Source organism: Gobio gobio (genome assembly GCF_949357685.1).
Source record: "Gobio gobio genome assembly, chromosome: 17".
Taxonomy (NCBI): domain Eukaryota; kingdom Metazoa; phylum Chordata; class Actinopteri; order Cypriniformes; family Gobionidae; genus Gobio; species Gobio gobio.
This window is the reverse complement of record NC_137110.1, coordinates 47,917,039-47,942,931: the sequence shown is the minus strand read 5'-3', so window position 1 is coordinate 47,942,931 and position 25,893 is coordinate 47,917,039. Positions and strand designations below refer to the sequence as shown.

General features: G+C 39.3%; 1 protein-coding gene across 7 annotated transcripts in view; it reads left to right on the top strand.

Annotated features, from left to right (window-relative positions):
* rbfox2 (RNA binding fox-1 homolog 2) overlaps nucleotides 1-25,893 on the top strand; it is a 47,811-nt gene extending 21,918 nt beyond the window's left edge. For 2 of the 7 annotated variants that reach the window (XM_079840575.1, XM_079840578.1), the window contains exons 2-12: nucleotides 5,930-6,121; nucleotides 6,286-6,441; nucleotides 6,668-6,721; nucleotides 8,862-8,954; nucleotides 16,742-16,829; nucleotides 16,926-16,982; nucleotides 19,174-19,324; nucleotides 19,802-19,844; nucleotides 22,351-22,442; nucleotides 25,009-25,096; nucleotides 25,715-25,893. In XM_079840575.1, coding sequence (XP_079696701.1) covers nucleotides 5,930-6,121; nucleotides 6,286-6,441; nucleotides 6,668-6,721; nucleotides 8,862-8,954; nucleotides 16,742-16,829; nucleotides 16,926-16,982; nucleotides 19,174-19,324; nucleotides 19,802-19,844; nucleotides 22,351-22,442; nucleotides 25,009-25,096; nucleotides 25,715-25,759 — 1,059 coding nt within the window. In that variant the 3' untranslated portion in view covers nucleotides 25,760-25,893. Of the gene's footprint in view, nucleotides 1-5,929; nucleotides 6,122-6,285; nucleotides 6,442-6,667; nucleotides 6,722-8,861; nucleotides 8,955-16,741; nucleotides 16,830-16,925; nucleotides 16,983-19,173; nucleotides 19,325-19,801; nucleotides 19,845-20,190; nucleotides 20,234-22,350; nucleotides 22,443-25,008; nucleotides 25,097-25,714 lie in introns of all 7 variants that reach the window. The other 5 variants (XM_079840576.1, XM_079840579.1, XR_013818279.1 and 2 more) reach the window with 4 other exon arrangements.

The following is a 25,893-nucleotide window of genomic DNA, read 5'->3' as shown; positions in this document are numbered from 1 at the left end:
ATCAATCATGTCCATTTTCAATGAAATATCGATTCTATTCCGTGTCTGGCAAACTCCCCCTGCTAGAATGGCTTCTCCCACGTATTTTAAGCCCTCCCTCGTCTCTCTCCTTCAATCAGAGTCTCTTCTGGGATGCATCATATAGAGGAAGTGCCTTACAGGCTTGGTGAGCTGTCAATCATTGCGCCCATGGTTTTCGTTGGATAAAGGCACTCGGTGCCCAGCCAATGCCTTTCCAACAAAGGTTTGATTGATGGACTTAGTAACCAATCAAAAGGCATTATCTTGCGCAGTTTGCGTAAGTAGGCTTTGGTGAATACTGTTTGTGCGCTGGCTGCGCGTTCTCCATGGCGCAACTGCAGTGGAGCGCGCTGTCTCTCACAGACGCTTCCCATCAGCTAAATGAGTTTTTTACACTTTGTAATCTCTGTAAATAGTTGCTTTAGTTTTTCAGTAACTGTTTATCCATTATAATTAGTAGTATATTGCAGTTTATTGCAGATTTATTTGAATGAAAAACTACTCTTTACAATAGCAAATGTTCTGAAATAAATGGCCTTTTTGAAATGACGCCTAGACTTTTCTTGACATAAAAGCTCACAGAAGCTACATTACTGAGAGAATCATCCTCATATTTGAATCATGACATGATTAGACATTCAGTTTTATATTTAAGTTATTTTCAGGCTCTTAACATTAAATTATAATATTTTTTTCCCTAAGTGAAAACAAAAAACAAAAAACGTGAGTCACTTACATGTATATTTACATGTATATTACTCTGTTCCCATATTACTTTGAGTTATTATGACTCTTGGGTAGCAATATTTCAAGTGTCTAGTTTAAAATAAGACCAGGTTTATGAATATAGACCATAGGGTTTAAGAGCTGCAGACATTTTCATTTGGGTATATCGTTTTCAAAGAATTCCTAAAAAATGGGGCGCTTGTTAAGAGGTTAAAGAGACAAAGAGTCTTTCAGGTATATTCAGGTAAGAGATACTACAGAAATCAAAGTAATCAGATGTAAAACTGAAATGCAGATTGATGCTTACCAGGGCTGCAGGATATTGGAAAAACTTTCATTACATTATTTTGTTTTTCTGCGATTTATAAAAACCATTTCACCAGATGATTTGAATAGCTCTTTTTGAAAATAATTCATCATCCTAGAGTAATTGGGCTGATTTTTGTAGGGCAGTGAACCTGCAAACAAATTACAAGCATAGATAAATACAATAGATATAATTGAAATAAGCAGTCCTTTCAGGTAAATCTAATTCAGGTACAGAAATTGAATAATCAAATGTAAAATAACTTTTTTAGTCTTCACTGTATAAATGAAATATAACGAATATAATTAATGAATACAATATATAATACAATATCTTTGTTAAAGGGTTACTTCAGTGATTTAGCATTAAGCTTTGTATCAGTAGAAACCCGGTAGTATATTTGAATTATGGTACTTTCCGCCCTCATATCCCCTTGAGACGAGAGAATTATGCATTTTATTTCTGGAAAAAATCCTCAGATGACGCAAATATCGTCATTTTGCGTCATCTGAGGTTTTTTGGCCAGAGGCTAGAGACTACAGGAGCTAGTTCTGCATGTTATCAACCCGCCCACAGGGGAGGATCTCACACACAGAATGTAAATGCGCACGGCCGCTACTGCTCGGGCATTAATAACGGAGCGGTGCAGAGCAAAGTGAGTGTTTTAACTTTTCATGGAATTCCTATGAAAGTTAAGCTTCCATATGAATGAACTGATAACACGCCAGACTGGACACGTCGAGAATGAGCCGCGCTTACCTCAGCTCTTCGCTCTCGTGATGAATGAAATCTGACTCCTGCTGCGTCTGTGACGTGACTTTCGTTCGGCTCACTCACACTTTATTGAAAAGACATGTTCAGTTTTTAATTGTAGTGTTTATTCTCTAACTGAACGAAATTATTTTATGACTCTGAAAATCAAAACGACGGTGGGGCGGTGCCCCGGTGGGCAAGAGACCCTTTTCACAGACTGTGATGACGCGTTTTAACGGTCATCAATATCGTAAATCCTGCAACGTTTTTTATATGTAAATTTTTTTTAAAAATATGTGTACATTTATAACACTAATACTTTGTATTTTATTACTTTTGCATCAAATGACAATAAAAAAAGTTACCGCTGCTGTGAGGGTGTTTAGTAATAGCGTCTATGGGAGTGATGGTAAAAATTAACATATTTCTCTCTTTTCACTGCCGTTATCAATCTCACTCTATTTTTTACCTCTTTTTGAAAGTTGTGAAATCACTACTGTGGCGTTTTTCTTTTGCTATGTGAGCAAATGGGCAGACAAAAAAAATATTTAATGTATTCTCTCATTCACAGCTATAATATTTAACCCAACTATGACGACTTCCGTTCTGAGAAACCTGGAAATGTGAAAAGGGTCTAGTGATAACCAGTAGCCGTGGCTTTGGGACTGGCCTCCTAGGGCAGCGAAGCAAGTGCATTCTGGGAGTTGTTGTTTCATCCGCATGAGACAAAAATACATCTTTTCTCAGTCTAGAAGGCATCAAATTCAAAAATAATTTCACATTTCTACTACATAAATGACCCAGTTTAAATACACATTCATCTTCCCTGCACCGAAGAGCCCCTTTAAAGCTACAAAAGTAATTTTCTCGTGTTTTTTGATCACCGTTGGTGACACAAACAGCTGCTGGTACCTTAAAGACGAATGCACGGAGCTAATATAAATGACATGCATCCGTTTTCTTTCTCAATTGTTTACAATACATAACCGACTGTGTTTACGAGGATACTCGCCGACACGGGCATTTTGACTTAATTTTGCATGCACCTGCCCGTTTAAGCTCAAAACAAGGAGAAAAACCTTAATTTGGCGTTCACGTGCTGTCTGCAAATATTAAACTTTCCCTCTATGGCCCTGTCCCAAATGGAACACTTCATATGCACTTTCGGTCATGTGGACTTAAAATGGCTGCCACGTGTCCACTAAGTACACAAGACCGTAGTGTGTCCCATTTGTCATTTTAGCGCCCCCTTTTGCGGTCGATATGCGCCCTCGATGCGCACTTCTGCCTAGCCCGCACTGGAGCGGACTTCTTCCCGACAGTCAAAGCGGCTTTACGACATGAAAGTGCGGACTCGGAAGACCGCAAGGGTTTAGGGTGCCATTTGGGACAGGGTCTATGATGGTTAAACTTTGCAATTAATCCCCGAATCACATGTGTTCTGATCCTGAGAGCGTGACTATCGATCGCTAAAACAATATATCGTGCAGCCCTAATGCTTACAATTAAAGCTACAAAAGTTATTCAGTCATGAGCAGTGAATCATTTTCTCTTTGTCTTTTGTTCTTTGATTAACATGGCGGACAGCAGCAGGTTTATTAGGCTGCTGTCACTTTAAGAGCTTACGCACAGATCCAATATATTGTTTTCACTCAACTAATTTATGTTCCAAAACAGGCTGTATTTACCTGAATACTCGGTAAGATGGGCATTTTGACATCATTTTGTATGTATTTGACCGTTTAAGCACAAGAAGCCACGAAAAAGAAGCCAATTTGGTACTCGCAAGCTGTTTTAGAGGCGGTTTACGTGAGCGCCACTTATATAGATAAGTCATTTGAGCGTGAAACCTGCGGGAATGAGTGAAATTATGCACAATACAAGCACTATTCAACCGAAGAAAACGATTCGGTGAGTGCGAGAAAGCAGATGTGTCAAAAGAGAGAGCGAGAATTGTGCAAAAATTACCATGCCAGTGTAAAGGTTTGTTCTCACCAAGAACGATGATTATAACGATAACTATCATTCTGTTTATTATAAGTATGTGCTGCACTTTTGTCGTCTGCCTCTTTAAATGATCGAGTTCTTTAAAGTTTGGTGGATTCGGATTGCCTGCGAATGATTATTTTATTATTCATCAGATGGAAAATCATTCTGAAAGTGATTCCAACTATATTGTTTCTATGCCGTTATAGTTGTGGTGTGGACTCTGCTATTCTTTTATATTTACAAAAATTAAATATTGTTATAGTTGTCGTCCTTGGAGTGAATGGGCCTGAAGTCAGTAGGAGTTTGTTTTCTTAAACTATCAATTTTAAAAACAACAAAGACATGAAAAGAAATGATTGACAAAACCGAGTCTGAATGGATTCTGTACATTCGGCGCTTCAGGCTGATGCAAAGCGGATTCATTAATATTTGGAAGAATAATAATTGCGGACATAGAACGAGTGCTCTAATGTTGCTGAATCCTGAAATGTAGCTCATGAATGCCTCTTGTGGTTCACGGGAAGATCTTAGAGCTATAAATACCAGGATGTGTCTTTCTTTCCCTGCATGTCTGTCTCTCTCCTCACTCGTGTCCCTCTCTCCGTTCTCATCCTGATGCCATGTAGGGAAGTGATGCTGGAGGAGGAATGCACACTTGACAGAACAGTGTTTTCCCCCCTCTCTCTCTCTCTCTCTCTCTCTCTCTCTCTCTCTCTCTCTCTCTCTCTCTCTCTCTCTCGCTCTCTCTCTCTCGCTCTCTCTGCAGTGATGTGACGTACGTTTCTCAGATAGATCAGCAGTTTAGCTCAGAATCTCATGAAAACACATTTCAGCACAAAATCAAAGTAATTCTATTTTGCATCAAGAAAATGAAGCCTGTTTTCCCCAATTCTTCTTATTGTACTTAAAAAAAATCCTGTTCATTAAAGTAATGCAAGAATAATATGGTAGTATTTGTTATATTGTATAATTCTTGCTGATTAATATATTTTTTTCATATGTAAATGTCATAATTTAAAAAAACTAAATTTTCCTAAATTAAACTCCAATACTTGTTATTGTACTGTAAAGAACTCCCTTTCATTAATGCAAGAATTATAATGTTATGTAGTCTAATTTTTGTTGATTAAAATAATATAATACAGTAAATGCATAATGCCACAATGTGAGAGAACCTTAAACTGTCCTTTTATTTTCTTTATGCAAACAGTATTTTGGATTTAAAGCTTTTTTGTTTTTTACTTTAGGCACATCCCCAATATTTATCGTACTGTAAAAAAAAACCCTCACTTTCATTAATGCAAGAATAAAATGGTAGAACATTATGCTGAATATAATCTTTTGTAAATGCATGATGCCACAATGTGAGAGAACCCTAAACTGTCCTAAAATAGACTTTTATCTTCTTAATGCAAAATGTATTTTGAATTTAAAGAAGTCTATTTTTGTTTTGTTTTTAACTTTAAGCACATCTCCAATATTTGTTATCATACTGTTAAAAAACCTCACTTTCATTAACGCAAGAATAACATGGTAGAATATTGTCTAATTTAGGCAGAATATAATATATTTTTTGAAATGTATGATGCCACAATGTAAAAAAAACCCTAAGTGGTCCTAAAATACAGTTTTATTTTCTTATTTTTCCCACCTTTTGATTTTCCGGGGTGAAATATGAGCTAAATGTGTTTTGATGGGAATCACTCAAATAATGCAGATTAATCAGCCAGTGCATTAATGCTGACGAACTAAACGTGATATTTAACGATCGCGTTTTGTAGCTGACGAGGGAGTTTTGGTCCGTAACTGCGCGTGCTAGCTTCATCTGCGTGTCGTCTTCTGTGCTAGCGTATGTGCCGGAGGCCCGTGCGCTAAATTATGCATGAGGCCCTCATTAATATTGAACAGCTGCCTCAATCCGCTTGTCACCAGAAAGAGAGAAACGTAATATCTCTGGCTTTCAGTGGCGTCATCTGTGAGAGGAATGCTTGCAGTGCAGACGTTTCTCCCTCCATTCCAGTTGATTTCACTTTTCCTCTATTAAGCGAGCTGTTTTTCTTCTCTTTGCCATCCAGTCGGTGGATCTGGGCCAGGCGGTTGTTTAACCCCTGTGTGTCTGTCTCTCGTCTGCAGGGTTCACAGGACGCGATGGGAGCTCAGGAGGGCGTCGTCGCTCCGTTCTCCTCCTTCCCTCCCCCGCCGCCTCCTCCCCCTCAGAACGGCCTGGCGCTGGAGTTTGGGGGCGGCACTATTTACCCCGCAGGAGGGCAGACCGAGGCCCCGGCAGGAATCAGCAACACCCCCTCCTCTAACCCCAGCACTCAAGTAAGTGCTAAAGCTCTTTGGAGCAAATGGTGACATCTGATCACTCGCACCATTTGGGCAGCTGGAACAACAATCGCGTCGAACGACTTCCTGCCGCTCGGCCTCAAACGATCGCAAACGATTGTGATTTTGTATATTCATTCATATGATCTTTTGTGTCTCAGCTGTCAGATGGGTCTCCTCAGGCAGAAGGTCAGTGTGTTTCTGCCGGCGGTTCGGGCAGTGAAGAGTCCTCAGAGGCCAAAGGAACCCCGAAACGGCTCCATGTTTCCAACATCCCCTTCCGCTTCAGAGACCCAGACCTGCGGCAGATGTTCGGGGTACTAGAGGCTTTTTAGGGTTTATTCATCAGATGATTTTAGAAACCACAATCTGTGACGTGTAAAAGGGCCAATTCTGCCCCCTGGTGACTGACATTGTTAAAGTGATGGTTGTAAATGCAGCTCCTCTTTTATAATGGCATGACACAAACAGCTGTGTATGTTTATGCTGAGCATTTTCTCTCTCTCTCTCTGTGTGTGTGTGTGTGTGTGATTTTGTTTTTAGCAATTTGGAAAGATTCTGGATGTGGAGATCATTTTCAATGAGAGGGGCTCAAAGGTAAGAAACTGATTTTAATGAGATTCATTTCATTTAGGGCTGTCAAAAGATGAATCGCGATTAATCGCATCCAAAATAAAAGTTTGTGTTTACATAATATATGTGTGTGTACTCTGTTAATTATTATTTATATATAAATGCACACACAAGCATGTATATATTTAAGAAAAAAATATTATTTTTATATATAAAACATTTATATTTATATATATTATAGATTATATAAATGTATATACATGCAAATATTTCTTAAATATATACATGAATGTGTGGTTATTTATATATAAATAATAATTAACAGAGTACACACACATATATTATGTAAACACAAACTTTTATTTTGGATGCGATTAATCGCAATTAATCTTTTGACAGCCCTAATTTAAATAAAATGTAGAATATAGTTGGATGTTGTTACACTAATGGAACAGTTCACCCGTCATTTACTCATCGTGATTCTGTGTGATGTTTAGAAGAATGACTGTTCAATACAATGAAGTCAGATAAAGATTTGTACTATAAACCTCTAAAAATGACTACAAAATATAATAAAATGTGAATTGTGTTGACAGGGACTATGTTTCAATGTTTTTTAGGCCAGTTATCCAATCACATCCTCTGTTGTGGCAAAGTCATGCAAGATTTTTATTTATTCTGTAAATGTCTTTCCATTGTGGCTTATCGACCCTCTACGCACACCTTGGCAATATAATCGCCATTGGCTAGTACATTTTTTTACTTGTATTAGCGCTGTCAAATCGATTAATCTCAATTAAACGCATCCAAAATAAGTTTGTGTTTACATAATATATGTGTGTACTGTATAATTTTTATTTGTATATAAATACACAAACGTATATATTTAAGAACTGTTTTTTTATAATTATATATATATATATATATATATATATATATATATATATATATATACATACATACATACATACATACATACATACATACATACATGCAAATATTTCTTAATGTGTATGTATTTATCTATACATAATAATTATACACAGTATATATATGTATGTTTGAATGTATTTTGATATTTTAACTAATGTTGTGGTGCTTAAGATATTGTTGGTCATTCAGTGTTTCTCTAAAAAAAATAATAGTAATAGATCATATTAATTATTAATAAGATAATACTACAAATTCTACAATTAATAACAATATACAATGCACTAAAGACTGATGAGCTGCTGGGTTTATGAATATTAATCACGTTGTCAGCGTTGCTCAAACTGATTTGCTGAAATCAAAACAGTGAAGGTAATAGATGAGCACCAGCCAATGAGATTGCCGTTTGCGCACTACCGCATATCTTCGGCTTCTTCTTAACAGCTGAATAATTTCAAATAAACTCTGTTGTTTTGACAGAAAAATACAACAGAGAATCGGGTTTACATGTAGCGCGTCGATTCTGCGTGGTATGTAAGACTCTCTCTCTTTGCGTGTGTGTGTGTGTGAGAGAAACACAGCGCTCTCTCGAAGCGACTGAGAGTCGTGCGCCTTCACACTAGAGTTTACGGTTCGTCAGATACAGGTACTCTGCACATCCATTGAGCTGAACTGAACTAGACAGATCGCTTCTCTGAGTGTTCAGCGAGTGAAAATATATCTATGCTAAACTTATTCTTAGCCTCTTAGACATGCACTGGCGAGTAAAATCTAAGCATTTATTAGTCAATGGCTAATGATAGATATTGTTTAGTCGCCTAGAGTGAAGAGGGTTGCTTATGCGCATATCTACTTATAGGATAAAAAAATGATCTGCCTCAATTGACCGCATTTTTACAATTTATGGCGTTTCCATTTTTATCCCAAAATTTGCATAAAAAAAGCTCCAAGAACAACAAAAACCCATCATAGCTGCCCATGTGACTAGTGTGTATTCTGGGTGTTCTGAAGTCATATGATGCTTTTGTGTGAGAAACGGACACACATTTAAATGATTATTCATTGAATACTGTTCAGGGTCACTGTCTGTCATGTAAAAGAGCAGCATGAACGTTCTGATAAGCATCTCGTTTTGTGCTCTACTGATAGTGAAAGCGGGTGAATTGTTCCTCTTAAGCCAAGTATGTTTCAGAGGTCAGACTCTTTATGTCTGTTCCTCTCTGTCGTGGTCCAGGGTTTTGGTTTTGTGACGTTTGAGACCAGTGCAGATGCAGAGAAAGCGCGAGAGCGTCTCCACGGGACCATCGTGGAGGGACGAAAGATCGAGGTGAGTCTATCTTTCTCCTTCTGACGTTCCCATTTCACACCTTTACTGACCTAATGTGTCCTGGAACTGCTCAAGATGCTCAGCTGTGTGTGGCATTATGGGAAGTGTGTGCGTGTGAGCTTAGCAATGCATGGTTGCATCTCTACTGCAGTCCACTATAGATTCTGAGTTTCTCGGCTGTTTTTGGATTGGTTGTTGTCTGGCTGATTGTTGGTTATTAACAGCATGTGGTTATTTTCTCTTTTTTTTATTTTTAGTTCATCTTGTTTTGTACTGAGCATGCCCACAGTTAGCCAATCACATGCGTGCGTTTGATGCTGTCTCTGTTTCTCCTGGTTTGAATGGCTTTTTTGTTCATAAAACATTTGCTTGGATTCTTATGACACACGAGGACTGTCCGATGATTCTGAATGCTTTTCACAAATTTGGTGTTGTACCTTTTTATGGCATTCGTGTGCATACTGTGAGAAAACGGCTCACTTTTCAGATGCTTGTGTACTTGTTTTTTAGTGCATTTGTAGATTGTTCTGTGAATCTGGGAGAAGCTTGTTGCTTGCTGTGTGTGTGTGTGTGTGTGTGTGTGTGTGTGTGTGTGAGCGGTCGAGTGCTGCATGGAGCCACGTGTGTTTCCCCTCGTGAGGCCCAGCGTGTTGCAGTGCTGGTTTCTGGGTGTTTTAATAGTTCTTGAACTCCTCCAGGGGTTTCCACCCTCCTGCATGACCTCTGAGACGGCTGCCTGTGTTTGTCTCTCTCATAGACCGGGGGAAATCATTCGGTTTTTATTCTTTCTTTTTTTTTGTCACTTCAGGCCAAGTCATTTTTATTTCTAAATTAATTGGGACGTTTGTGTTAGGACTAATGGTAATGTTAGTGTGTAGATCAGGGGTGTCAAACTCCATTTTGCACAAAATGTTGCGTCATGTGGGTCGAATGTTTTCTTTTTTTCAGTGACCGTCGTCCAGTGCTGTATAACTGACCGCTCATCTGGGAAACCCGTTAGTAAAGCTGCGTTCATTCTGTCTGTCTCTGCCGTCTCTACAAGTATGATCATAAAGTAATACAATATTTCACACCCATCTTATTTTTACATGGTAAGTAGCTGTTTATTAAGGGGATGATGTAGAGTCAGCTGGCCTTTTTCGGCTGACTGTACATTATCGCTCGCTTAATAATCAGTGCTGAGGTGAAACGAGAGATTTAATAATCCTTTTTAATGTAAACAGACAAGATCTGTACTCGGGAGATATGTTTAATTGATGCTTTTTTTTGTCTTGTAATATAGATTTCTTGTTATTTGTTAGATAGCCCTGCATTAAAAAAAAAAAATACTGATTTCATTCACCAGAGGCCTTGCATGTGAAACTAGGAATTAGGAAATCTAAATCGAACAACGAAATTGGCAATCCTGCCTCCTTTACAGCCAACAGAGCAGCGTTGAAACCATATCAATGTATTGCATGCAAGAATCATTCAGTGGAGGATTTTGTGAGATTCTTTGCTCGTAACATTTTTCATTTGTCGTCCACAGATTCGGTTTCAAATGTGCACACGAACCAAAAGCTGCATGCAATTAAAAAGGTTCTACTTGCACAGCACACGTAAGCGTTCAACATGTTCTGCTCAGTTAGCAAAAGAAGGAATATTCTACCCATATAACCGATGCTCTGTTTTTAAGCGTAGCATATTTGATTGTGTTTGGCACCCCTGGTGTAGATGCATGATGCCTGCACAGTTGCTCTGTAGCTCCCCCTGGTGTCCGTGGCTGTTTGTGCATGGGAGCGCAGCGGCAAGAGCTTCATTTGGGTTTGCATGAGTCTGATAGTTTCAGACCATCAGATTCATTGGAAAGCAGGGAACGGGTTTAACCTAGGCAGCAGCACTATATAACGGATTCATTTGTTTGCTTTTTGAATGCCATTGTTTTCCTTTTTGAATATTTTGAAATTCAATGATATTTTGCTGTATGTAATGACACCCTAATGTTTGTTTGTGTTTTCTGGAGAGCAGATCTGTGGAGAGAGCGATGCACAATCATCAACCTCTTCACTCATCTCTCTCTCTCTCTCTCTCTCTCTCTCTCTCTCTCTCTCTCTCTCTGGCCAGTCTGTCTGTCCAGCTCTGCACTCACTGTGTTTCCTGTCTGTTGCATCACTTCCTGTCCCTGTGTCTATTTTTAATGCCTCTGATGTCACTGTCTAGGCCCCTCCCCTGGGTGATGTCATTAGTCCGGCATGTTAGTCTCACTAACTGCTCTCTTAGACGTACGTCCATGTCAACTTGCTTCTATTTTGGCCCGTAAAAGCTCCAGCTTTTGACTCAGTCGCAGACTCGCTCTGTGCTGCATTTTCACACCCATGAATTCTACGAGTGTGTGTGTGTGTGTGTGTGTGTGTGCTTGTTGAGTTCCTCTAATCATTCGTCCCTTTCTCCTCCTCCTCTATGACACAGACGAATGCGGCTGCAGGCTCTTTAGCACTCCTACAGACAGATTTGATCACCTGAAGATTTGTCTTGTTGTTGTTTTTTAAGTCCGTGTGAATGTCTGCCTCAGAATTTCCCCACGTCCAGTGAAGAGTTTGAGTTCTTCACTGGACTTTGCTTTTTTTTGTTTTCCTTTCCTCTTTTCTGGTTGTTCACTCATTCTTTGCATTTTGTTTGTTTGTTAGATTCTCTTTGGTTTGCTCTTCTTTTCTTTTCTTTTCTTTTTTTGGTTCATTTTTTTTCTCCTTTTTCCTTTCTGTTCCCTTGACGATTTCTGTGTTGTTGTTATTGTTGTCAGTCTCCACGGTAACTGCTCGCGTGTCGTCACGCCGTTTCCTGGCTCATGGTAAGTTTGTGTATGTACGGCTTCATCCCTGATCAATCTCACCAACTCAAACCCCCCTGAGATCTAAACTCCAGCCCTCCCCAGCTTTACAAACTGTGGTCTTTCGCTCTTTTGCACTGATTAGCTTGTTATTTTCGGAGGGATCAGAGATGCGTTAAAGCCCTTGCGGAGACGACGGCAGCCCTCGTCCTCGTTACGAAGTTTGGCCGAACGCATCCTGCTAGTGGCATCTGTTCGCGGCTAGCGTAATCGCATCTCCTCCCTGAGGTCTGTCCTGATATACTGTTCATCAGAGGCATGGGGGAAAAGAGCTTTATGAAATCATGTCTTATAGTCGCTAAGGACCACAGAGTACTGACAGAAATGATATTCCCTCCCCAGTGCTCGCCATTGCTCCTCTTTTCTCCATCGCTCTCATGATCATTAACACTTTTCCCACGCACTGACATGGCTGATGAGACTGCCACACTAAACCCCTCCATTTCTCTCCTCCACATCATCCATCCATCCATCCAATTATCTATCCTGTGGTTCTAATGAGCTCTCGTTAGGGGTGGGCGTTATGACCAGAGTCTCACACTGAACCGTAGACATTCTTAATATTGGTTACTTTGTTCCTGGAATTTTAATTTGGAACTTGATGGGCGCAAACCAACATATCAGATCGTTTAACAGACGAATGATGTAGAATCGGTGTCACGTGACCATAACCAGACCTGAGGCCGGTTGCACCAGCTGTGAGTAAGTCAAGAGGCACAATTTACGCGCTACTAAATATTTTTCCGGTGCACCATTAAACTTATGCCGTGTTCAGACTACACCACCAGTGGTTCTCAAAGTATGGTACGAGTACCACTAGTGGTACGCAGAGGAATCACTAAATAAATTAATGTTAAAACGCATACATTTTAATTTAAAGCTACACTGTGTGATATTTTCCCCCATCTAGTGGTGAAAAGGTATATGACCATCCAGTGAATATTAGTTTCTGTTCCTCTCAATTCCGATTTCGTTTTAACTCCTATGGTGGCCGATTTAGTCCAAGATTAACATGGCTTCCAGTTCGAAACCTCGTCCACATTCGACACGGTGCCATCGAGTGTTAAAACGCGAAAGGCGAAGCTTGAATTTACGGGTATGTCCCTCTTTGGCTAATGTAGTTTCAAGATGGAGGGGCAACATGGCGACCCGCATTCGAACCCTCACCCGTATGTATTTTCAATGGCATATTATGAACTTACGAGTACTTTATTACTTGAAAGAAGTAAATATACATTAATGAGCACATATATTTTTGAAAGAACTAAGTGTTTTTAGCTAAGAATAAACTTAAAGTTACACAGTGTAGCTTAAATAATTATTTAATTATTTTATTTACCTGTATGTAAGCACAATGCAGTGTTAATGTACAAAACTGTGTATTTACAATGTTAAAGTGGCTGACAACAATAAATGTTCTTAGGAATAAACTGCCTCGTTTTTGAACTGTGCAGAATTGTAGTTGAATAGTAAGGCCTTCTGCGCTACCCTATTTTAATGTTGGTCATTATGGTGGTACTTGGAGAGCCAAATATTTTCTGAGGTGGTACTTGGTATAAAAAGTTTGAGAACCACTTGGCTACACTATATCAGCCCGATTGTGGCACAATCAACATAGGGTTTCGTGGTCATTCGTCAACGACAATGGACATGGGGTGGGCGATTATCGACAAATTATATCTCGATTTTCTGGATAACGACAATTAGACAATATTTTGCTGTGTGTGTTTGTGTTGGTACTTTTGCATGTTTAGTACTGCCGTGGACAGCTGTCTCTTAAAGTTTTTGATGTTCTTCATATTCTGTGTGGTGATCAGTTCACAGCAGTGACAGAAATTATCTTTTCCGATACGTTTAAATAGATTTTTATGGCCATTTTAACCTTTTATAACATTTTTTTCCTAATCTAATTAAATGTATGCATCATCTTTTGTCAAATTCTTACATTTAATCAAATTAAATTAAAGATGATGACACTATAGGGCTGTTGCCAATCAAATGATATCCGTATCAACAAAATTCATCTTTGCAATGCAGAGGAAACGCAGAAGCTGCATCTGATGTGGCATTTAGATTTAAACAGTGTTTAATGCAGCTCAGAGGGATGCGTTTAACCTGCAGTTACAAATGCAGAAATGATGTTTTAAACATTGCATATTGATATTCGATTTGTAAAGATACTTTAAATGTGAAATTAAAGCCGCCAGGAGGTGTTTAATGAGTGAGTCAACCAAGGGAGACGATGGTATTGGTGATGTTAGAAGGAATTATGCAATGTAGGAAAGGTTTGTGGAGCTTTGGCAACAATACACCTGCCTTTTTTGATGTTTCCTTAAACCACAGCGATAAAAATAAATATAAAAGCTAAATGCTGGCAAACAGTAGCGGAGGCGGTGACTACTGGAATTAGCGTTAGTCTGGTACAACCATTGTTTAGGCTCTTGTGAAGTCTGTCGCTAGTTTTGCCTTTCGAGAAAATATGGCAAGAGATGATTGGTCAAGAATCAACGTGTAGTCTGACGTTTAATATCCACAATAAGGATTTAGGAGTCAAAATAGCATAATCTGACTATAGTGTAGTCTGAACCCGGCATTCATTTAAACGTAACACTACACAAACTAAATATTAATGCAAGCCTCTGACCAGAAGTAATGGCTGGATTAAACTTTTCACAATACATATTGTTTCAAAGCAGCTTTGCACAAAATCACGTTAATGTTTAATACCTTGCTTGCATTTAGCAGTTTTGAGCTGAGCGATAATATAATTTACATTTTGCATTAATACAAGGAGTTGAGATTTGCTTAACATGGATATCATTTATTTTTTTGTATCAGTATTTATTGTTCCTTAATTTTAAATACAGTTGCTGAATGTCATAAAATACGTTTACGTGTCATATTTCAGTGTAAACTTATTTTGCCTCGCATAACTGGTACAAATAAGTTAGAACTTCTGCTCATGAATTTAAAGGCTGCTATTGGATCATTGAAGGTAATGGTATATATATACACACACACACACACACACACACACACACACACACACACACACACACACACACACACACACACACACACACACACACACACACATATATATATAACTAATGGTGCAACTAAATTGAGTACAGAATTAGTTCAAAACTAGCAAGTAGATACTAAGCCTCTAGTGTGGACTTTACATTACAATTTAAGTACGAACTTCCAAAATAAGCGGGTGCAAGCCAAACACTGAACACCTTTCAGGATCAACTGGAACACCACCTGAGATCCAAACGTCATCTGTTCTGTCGGATGCTCAGGGTCAAATCCTGCATCCGTGTTCAAGATCTATTGGAAGATCCTTCCAGAAGAGTGAAGCTGTTTTAAACGTGGACGTTGAATGAACGGGTCTACTAGTCCATTTCATCACGAAAGGATTCAGGTCTGGGCTTTGGTGCAGGTCAGTTAAGTCAGAAACCCTTCAGAAAAGCGCACAGTCACTGAGTGGGTCGATTAAGATTCGTCCTCTTAGAAATTACTGGAGCAAACCTGTTAATTAGGAGGAGGTCGCACAGTGCAAACCGCATGATAACGTGCCGCTCTTGTACAGTTCCCTGTCGGATTTGTTTCGGTATAATCTCTAGCGATTGACACATTTCATATGGTCATAGCGCCCGGTCCTAACATGCATCTTTCATTTCATTTGTGATTGTTTGAATCACTCCATCATGCTTCCACCAGTTCAGGCCCAGATATCTGCTGATTATTGCACAGCCTATGAGCCAAAAACGCCCCTAAATGCACACACATCGAAATTGTTCCTCAGACGATATTTCTGCCCTTATATTCATGTGAGGATGAGCGACTCAAGCTTGTTTTGGTCTTTGGTTTTGGACTGTATGAGTGTGTGTGTGTGTGTGTGTGTGTGTGTGTGTGTGTGTGACGGTGTTTGCATATTGGTCTTCAGCGTGTGAAAGAACCGTGTTGATGCCTGCCGGTGTTTTCCGTCTTCATGATTTCATTTATTGTGACATGTAGCATATGCATCTCTCTCTCTCTTTCTCTCTCACCCATAAACTCAGTCACTCCTCACAAGGTCTGACAACAACCAATCACAGGCTTCCTTTCATTTGACGCACTTTGGTGTACTTGTTCATGACAAACTGGATGGCTTTTTGAGTTTGACGTTTCTGATTGGGTGGATTGTTCTCTCTCTCTCTCTCTCTCTCTGTCTGTCTCCCTCTTTTCTTCTCCCGTTTTTGTGGTTTCATTGAATGTCGACTGGCTCTTTTTTCTTTTCTTTCCTGCATCCCTCTGTTTCTGAACATCCCCCCCCCCCTTCTCTCTCGGTATGATGTTTTTTTTCACGAGGGGGCGGGATTTAGGCTGCAGAGTATTTTGGATTGGTCCATAGGCTGCATCTGATGCTTGCTGATTGGCTGATATGCTCATTTCTGGTTAATGAACTGTAATTGGCTGAATGTGATTTTGCTAAGAGCTGTGCACAGTGTATTGATTTCGTCATGTGTGATCTCTTTGTTTCTCTCTATTTATCTCTCTCCTCCATTTTAGCAATGGAATGCCCTGTTTTTCATTTTGCTTTTACGCATTGATTTCTGGGTTTTTGTGTTGAATGTTTGAAAATCAGTGGGAGTTTTATGATGCATGAAGCAATATAAGGGAATATCAATGAGTCCACAATTTCTGCTGTAGCTGTAAATATACAAAGAATTGATAATAGAATGTCTTTTATTTTGAGATTTGGGTGATCTGTAAATATCGTAATTCTCAGTGATCTTCACATATTTAGTCCTCTAACTGTTTGCAGAATGATGTTTACTACAGGCGTTTGGATAAAAACAGCTCTAGTTTGAATACACCAGTGCTTTTTCTTCTTCGTCTCTGATCAGATTTTCATTCTGTCTCTGTTGAACAGGTCAATAACGCTACAGCTCGAGTGATGACCAATAAGAAGTTGGTTAGCCCGTATGCTAACGGAGAAGGCCTCAGCACGCTGCCCTATGGTAAAACCACCTCACAAAGGTTTTTGAGTTCTTCTTCAGTTTTTAGCAATGAAGTTATGCAGGTAATCTGAGGCTTCTCTCTCTGTTTGGGTTCAGCTGGGTGGAAATTGAGTCCCATGATGGGCGCAATGTACGGACCGGAGCTCTATGCAGGTGAGATGTTTGATGCCGTACAAATTAATTTTTTCACTTTCCTGTTGAAGTGTGAACAGGTGAACGATCTTAAACAACAGCGTCAATATGCGTTCTTGCACCAAGTCATCATCAACCACCAAAGTTCAGTTCCAATACTCAAAAACACAAGTGCAGAAGACTCATGAAGGTTCCTGGACGTGTTCCTGATGCATACTTTAGAGGCTCAAACCATTAAAATCTCAGTTATTGCGGGCAGACGACGTACAGAAGACTACGATTTTACGAATACGTGACGGCTTGTTTTGTTTGGCACAATTTTAAGACATTGGTCAAAAACAACCTTTTTGTGCATTTTGACAGGGCAGGTAAAACTGGTCTGACTGGGCCAATAGAAAAAAATGTAACCCCGATGTATTGAAGGGCAGCCAAATGTGACATTTATTATAATGGGTTTATCTGAAGATTGTTTTAAGTTCACTTAAATTAAATGTTACATGATAAAATGTATAGGCCCTTTTTGCGCAGACGTCACGCGTTAGCTGGAGGCAAAACAAAGGAAAAACTGGAGGCGGCCAATACAAACCAGCTCAGAGTAGGAGCTCAAAATGTCATCTTGTTGTGATTTTTGGGTGCCAGAATCGACGGAGTATAGGCTCCAAATTGAAATTTTACAGCATACCTGCTACTACTGCCAGACAAAAAAAACACGACAGCTGTGGTTAAATGCAAAACGAGCGGACTGGAGTGTGTGTGCAGGCGCTGGCTAACCAGAACTTCAGATCGTACGACACACAACTGATCTGTTAAATCTTTGTATTTTAAGCCATGTACGTGTCCATTTAGGGCACAGTTATAGGCATTTAACGATCTAAACTATGCACATTCATGTTTTCACCATGAAGTAGCCTAAACTGAGACATTTTTATATTTAATGTGAATTTTACAAAAAAAATGCTATTTTCAATAAACCTGTATATAAATATAATTTACTAATTTCGCCAAATACATTTTAAAAATGCCATATATCCCCTTAAAACTGCACAACTGTTAAAGGCTATTAAAAAAGCATTGTTTTTAAAAAACATAAAAACTGATGTGATTTTTTATAAAATCACACGGAGTACCCAGAACAGCAGCTTGCATAAAGTTTAAGGTACAATAAGCATTTGCTGCATAATGGTGTCCGATCGTCCATCCATTGAGGGGGCGTGTACGGGTCGGTCAATCTGGTTCTGTCCGTTAAAGTTAACTTTTTAAAATAACAGTCACGGTCCCGGACAGAGAGTGGCCTTACATATTCAGATACAATTACTCCAGTCATTGTTTAAAAACAAGCTCACCTTAAAAAAACTTGCTGGCGAGCGTTAGTGAAGCGATCAGGGGAATCGTTCTGCCTCCAGCTAAGCTCCGCCCACAGAAAAACGTCAATGTTTACTAACTGAAAAAGGGTCTATATCTTTCAATTATACTGTAAGGCTGAATGCCTATAATTAATGACTGAAATTGAGGAGAAAAATGTATTTCATAGACATCAGCAGCAATATTGTAATTATTAATTATTATCGGTGGTAATTTCATAAAAATATGCCATTAAACTAATATTTAAAATATAGGCTGTTTTTGTTGCTTCTACATTTAATTTACAATATAAAAATATATTATTAACTTTAATGTTAGGTGCGATTACAGAAAAATGTGTGATTTTAATTAATGCATTAGTTAATCTTTGTTAATGTTAGTTAAAAATCCAGCTGTTCATGGTTTGTTTAATGTTAGTTCACAGTGCATTAACTAATGTTAACAAGATTTTAATAATGCATTAGTAAATGTTGAAATTAACAAAGATAAATAAAGGCTTTTATAAGTGCAGTCCATTATTAGCTCAAGTTAACTAATGAACCTTATTGTAAAGTGTTACCAGTTAATTTAATCATTTGACAGCGCTAGTTATGACATTTGTTTGTGATGTTATGTTATTTATTGTGCATTGGGTGGTGCTGTCCCACTATTTAAAATGTGCTGGGCCGGTTAGTTAAGCAACAAGATCACTGCGCATCTCATTTCCCACAAAGACGTGTCCTCATGTCCTTTCGAATTCGTCTGTTCTTCGGTCTTGCGTTCTTAGCATTGAGAAACGGCAGACGTGCAGTGTAAATCACCTGAAGCCACTATGAGTGTGATTCATGAATGATCATATCCCTCCCTGTAGTTCCAGGGTTTCCGTATCCGACTGCCGCCTCCGCAGCTGCTGCATCCGCTGCGGCGACCTTCAGAGGAGCTCATCTGCGGGGTCGCGGCCGGCCGGTCTATGGAGCCGTGCGCGCCGCTGTTCCTCAGCCCGCCATACAGGCCTATCCCGGGTAACACGCCTGTGCTCGCATACATTCATTCATACACACTCGTGCGCACAGACGCAGCAGATTTGATTGTTCTCTAGTTTTTTGCATGCTGCATGCTGCTTCTGCTCACATAATGAGACAAGCCGATGTAAATATGCAATCAGAATCACTCAAATGACACCAAAAATGCCATTTTATCCCACCCAACATATGACCCGTTTAATGGGTGTAAATCTGTTATAATGTAATAAATGGAATCAAAGTGGCATTTTTTTTTTCTTCTGTTTTATGACCAAGAGCACTGCATGTGTGTGAATTAATGTTTTCACTTTCTCTTTTCTGTGGTCTTCATCTGTCCTGCCATCTTCTTTTTATTTTGTTTTTACTTCAATCGCCACATGGTGGCGCCCTGTCCATTTTTTTTTTTTGCTCTTCCATCTTTCTTTCTTTCTTCCATCCTTTTTCTTTTTGCTGTCATTTTGTTTTTCTGTCTCTCAGTGTGGTGTACCAGGATGGGTTTTATGGAGCTACAGAACTGTATGTAAGTATGACACTTCCTGTCTCTTGGTTTTCACTTCCTCTCTCTTTCCTTCTCTCTTTCCGAGTGCTTTACCGTGTGAAAACTGTAGCCACGCAGAGCCGTTTCATTCTGAATAAGTCTTTTAAATCACAACACAGACATGAAATGCATGTTCCTTTCCATAGTGTGTTTAAATTGAATCAGTTGAATGAAATCAGACGATTGATTTGTTTGACGTCTCAGTTGTACAGATTCGGACGGCTCTGTGTGCGCCAGAGTGTGTGTGTGTGTGTGTGTGTCTCAGTGTTTGGACGTGTGTGTGTGTGCGTGTCCAGGTTGACGATAGCTTTTTCTGTTTTCTCTGTAGAATAGTGTTTCAGGACACTCTGGTTAGTAGCAGAATGCCTCAGGTAGGCTCACAGACGGATAGTGTGCATCTCTCCTTCTGATTAATACATTTGTTTGATATTGATCGTGTGAGATTGCTGTCTCTGTTTCCCTACTAACTCACAGTAATCTGACAGGAGTGAGGGCTGGAAGGGGGAGAAAGAAATTCTGCTTGAATTCTGCACATTTCCTCTCTAAACTATTCAGAGCGCATGAAAAATTTGGCGACAGCATCAAACGTCACAGCAGCAACTCTTACTTGGGAAAACACAAAATAAAACAGCGGTAGTTGGGCTTGGCGGTACGATCACAAACCGATATTACTGGACAAGTTATTTTAGGTATATATATTGTGAAAAAAAAAATTCCTTCCTGGGAATTCAATGATTGCGTGTCATCCGATTAAGCTTTTTTTGTTTTGACAAACCACCAGGTCAGATTATTCCGTTAAAAACAAAAGACCCAAAACTGTCAAACTTATATTATCACTAACATTAATATAAAACTGATTTTGATTGGATGAGCAACATTTGAAAAACTGACAATACACACACACACCCACACCAGTCAGGTTGTGCCGTAAAAAAAAAACTCTTCTAAGGGTGTGTTCACACTTGGCATGTTTGGTTTGATTAAAATGAACCCTGGTGTTAGTGTGGGTTCATTCGCATAAGTGTGAACTCTGCGGTTCGAATGAAACATGACCGAAAATTAACCAAAAATGGGACATGTCACAACATGCAACCTTAAAAAGTATACCTGTTTTTCCTCGTCATAGTCTCAATGTTGCCCATCACAGTTCGGTACAGGCGTCAGAACCGCATCTCCTTGCATATACGCAATAAAATCTGACCAATCAGGCTGTGAACGTATCCCCATGCCTTTAGGTTCGGTGTTAAAATGCCAATGTGAACACTAAGCGGACCAGGACTAAATTAAAAAAAAATATTTCGGACCAAACAAAACAATCGAACCCAATTACAAATGTGAACCCACCCTAATAAACACCCCTAAATGAGTGTTTCCTCGACTTGACCTGCTTGCAATTTTCGTATTCCTTCAAAAACGGCATCTGCGTAAGAAAGCGAATACCGTGCCGCCCAGTCCTCAGCGGTAGATTATTTACACTTCTGAATCTGAGAATGTAAATAATTGTCTGGCGCTGTTTTTTTTCAACCGAATGACTTTCTGCAGGTCTTTTGTTGTGCATCACAGACATTTGAGACGATAGTTTTAAGGACTCTGGATGTTTTGGGTTTTGTCAGACTGGATCTGATTCTGTCCCCTTCCCAGAGTCCCTGTCTCTCTCTATGGCATGTTAACTCGATCTGTGTTGGCATGCAATCACATTTAATTCCCTCGTAGCTCTCTCTCTCTCTCTCTCTCCCTCTCTCTCTCTCTCTTTCCTCTAGTTCCTTGACTTCAGCATTGATTCACTCTTTTTAGTTTTACCTTTTTAATTTAAGTCACCTGCTTCTCTTCCCTTCACCTCAGCCCATCTCTCTCTTTCTCTTTCTCTTTCTCTCTCTCTGACTGTCTGTCTCTCTCTCACCTCTCTGTCTTGCCTCCCTCCGCGGCTGCGCTCTTGCAGGAGTGCGAGGGATCGTGGGAGAGTTTCCTGATTGGCCGTAGGGTAGAATGCTGAGGAGAGAATGGCGGAAATGGCTTGTTATTTTATTGAGTTTGGGGTGCATGCAGTCTGTGTGGTCGTGTGGATGTTCTCCTAATCTCACTATCTGTCTGTCTGTCTGAATATGGCACCAGTAATCAATTTGATCACCCCTGGTTGCGTTTGGGGGTGAAGATGACACTGACGCTAATGCACTCACGATCCCCATTTCTGCTTGTGTCTCCCTCTTTGACAAACAAACATTTAATTCTTAATCATTAGAGAAATGACTATTTTACCATGATTGTGCATTGTTTGCCACTGAGGAAGATTCACAGTGCGTAACAGAATTATGTATGGTTCTCCGAATGCGGGTTGTTTGACAGATTGTGGCAGATTGCTTGTTAATGGATTTTAGGTTTGCTTTTCTTAAACGTTTTCATGTCCTTTTTTCCCTGCTAACTCAACCACCTCACCTGCCTCATTTTATAGGTGTTAATTTTGAACAATTGTGTTTTTCTCTCTTTGTAGAGCGGCTATACTGCATATCGCTACACCCAGCCGGCGGCCGTAGCGAGTCCAACAGCGGCGGCGGCAGCAGCAGCGGCCGCCTACAGTGACAGGTTAGCCATTCAGGACATAATTGGTGGATATTACATCATATTATAAGCAAGGCTGTGCTACATCTTGAACTTTGGGGGGATTGTAATGGTCTGTTTATTTAACCCTTGTGATGTGTTGAAAATCCTTTACCTAATTAGTAGGTAACAAACCAGCCTTTTAAATCTCTCATTATGCTATATTATCACCATCGTAGGCCTCATTGAGTTATACACATCTGTTTTTGAATGCAAAAAGTTCAGGCAAGCTTATTGACATCAAAAAAACTGAGGAGCATGAGCTCAGATCAATGAGGCCTACGACCAATCAGTTCTAAAAAGAAACCTGTGCGACTTGGAAAAAACCCAAGATTGAATCTAATATTTGGTAATTACTTGGCATAAATAGATATTTAAAAAAATACGGTTGGAAATCGAAAACCGATTCCAATTCTGGAGTCAAATACTTAAGTGCCTGGTTTCACAGACAGGGCTTAGATTAAGCCAGGATTAGGCCTTAGTTCAATTAGGGCATTTAAGTAACTTATTATAAACATGCCTCTTTGTGTTCACACCCAAGCGATTTTCACTGGCGATGCGCCGAGTGAATGTGCAAATTCAGTAGATGGTGCTCCCGGTAAACAAGCTGGTGCTGCGCCACTTAACGCTTCTGACACTTGCTTGTCACACAAAAGAAGAAGAGAGACAGTATTTACGTGCTTGCCAAAACCATTCACACACTTTTTGCTAACTGGCAAGCAGCATTAGCAGCTCATCTTCTTCTTTGTCTACTTACTACTTCTTCTTCGTATAAATGTGTGCTCGACAAGACCGTTTTGTGCTTGAGCGCCACCAAGTCGTGTTTTACAGTAACTTCAGCAGCTCCAGGCACGTGAACAAAAGCGCAGATCTCATTGGTCGGCCAGTTTTTAACGTCAAAACAAAAAAGCGAACTCGAGACGCTTTTACACCTGGCGTTTTGCGTGTCGGTGTGCACCCTCACATTGGCATCCTTTGTCTAGTCACGAGGCGTTAAACGCCGGCGATAAATGTGCGTGAAAATCGTCCCGGTGTGAACAGGCCTTTAGAAAAACGTGTGTGCACCTTGAGCTAAAACAATGGCACTGACATATTTTAAAATGTCAGTGCAAATTTCTTTAATTTAAAACAGCTCAAACATGCATTTTAGACTGGGGCTAGCTTAAGCCTTGTCTGTGAAACCAGGGTTAGGTCAGGAATCAGATACTTGTTACAAAATTAAAATATCGATTCCTCGTATCGATTCCTATGTGTGCATTTTAATATGACTTTAAACCGTTACACACACGCTGTTTTCTTCTGTTGCACACGCATCCAAAGCCTGCGCACAGAAAGCTGCCTCTCGTACAGTATAGTGTGCAATACTGAACTGAGTTCTCTTCTGTGTCTTTTTACACTTGAACTGACAAATACACACACAAATATGTAAACAGCTGACAAAGAAAACGCATGTGCAACAGTATATTAGATCTGTGCAGACAGCGGCCTAATATTCCTGCTGTCGATTCTATAATAACGTTAATCAAACAACAAAAGACAAAGGGAAAATTCACTCGCTGTTTTTGACTGAAAAACTTTTGTAACTATATTTGTAATGTATATTATGTATAAAGTGCAGTGTTTTTATATTTGATTACAGTTTCTGTACCTGAATACCTGACAATCTTAAAACACTTATTTCAATCGTGTCTTTGTTCAGTTGTATGTATTTGTGCGATTTCTAATTTGTTTTTGTTTTTTTAATTACTGAGTGTTTACTTGTCTTTAATAATGCTTGAGATTTATATTAGTTAGGCTAGTTGTTTGTTCTATGGTATTTTTAAACCTTTCCTTGCAATCGTTCCTTGTGTAAGTGTTCTTTAGCCTGTTCATTTTTGTTCATGGTATTCAGCCACAATGAAATGTTTTGCAATAAAACTTAGAATAAATGTGAATATCTAAGTTTTTTTGTTTTACCTTTATTGGAATCAAAATTAGGAATCGATAAGCAGAATCGTAATCGTTACATTTTAAAACAATACCCAACAATGGTTGTAAGCAATTTTTTGTATGCCGGTCATTTTTGACCCAGAACACCACAAGTGCTATGTCAACAAAGCACAAAATGTATAATTTTTGGGGGGTGAAGTTGTTACACCCAGTGTGAGCAAAGTCAGTAAGTTTTAGTCTAATGTGATAACATTAGCGTTTTCGGGAAAAAAGAGAATCATCTCCAGGTCAAAATGACCAGAACATAAGCTTAAAGGAATTATATCATTAAAGGATTTTAATGGATCTTATAGTAATAAATCCAAAATGTTTTTCGTCTCGTCAATTTGAGTTCTGAATCATGTAAATTATTCAGCTAATATTTTAAATAAAAAATGGCAGAATCTGACCCAAAAACACAAGTTTTCAATCACTAGGTATTACTGTTGATCATTTAATCGGTTAAAGTTTTTGTCATCCTTTTCATCAACGACACATGTACCTCAATGTCTATGGTGGTTATGGCCCAGATTATGAGTTGTATCTTGATTTCTCTGAAATGTGCATCTCTCTCTTTGTCCAGCTACGGTCGCGTGTACGCGGCAGACCCGTACGCGGCTGCATTAGCGGCTCCTGCGGCGGCAGCGGCAGCGTATGGAGTCGGAGCGATGGTAAGCCACGCCTCTACATGTCCGTCATGACAAATCGGGTCCCCCCTCAAAACCGGGTCTGCCCAAACAGACCCCAAGTCAGTTAATTATTATCCTAAGTATATATATACACAAATTATATTAATTTAAAATATGCATAGCTTACTATATAATGTGTACAAAAAACACATTAGTGCATAATAAAACCAATTGAATGTAATTTCTTACTCTTTATTAATTGTGAAATAGTTAATTAAGTGAATAATTGAACCTCATTAATTTGTTTTATTTATAACTGAAATATTTGGACATTTAACACTCAATTTAACACATATTTACATTTAAAGATGATTGAGAATGTGTGTAGGGTAAGTGTATAAACTAAGATTAGGCTAATTTATTATCTGTATGCTATGCTAGTATATAAACCAACTAATACAGACATAAATGGTAATGGTTAAACGCTATTTATCATGACATGATTTTGTTGGCGCTAAAGAGAGTACCTATTAAAAGCAATTGAATTTGCTTGGGGGGTCCTAGAGGAGACCCCATTTCGGGGGGGACCCAATTTGTCACTACACGTCACGCTCTCAGTTTCTCGCTCGCAGGTTTCTAACCGAAGTATCTCTTTCACAGGCCACTCTCTACAGAGGAGGATACAGCCGGTTTTCGCCATATTAAACACCTTTAATACACTTCCAGATTTCCGGTCTCTCACCAACAGCTGCTGACCTCGGAGGGAAAAACCTAATCACACTTTTGGACAAAAAAAAACAAAAAAAAAGAAGCAAAACGCGTCTGTTACGAACTTTGAA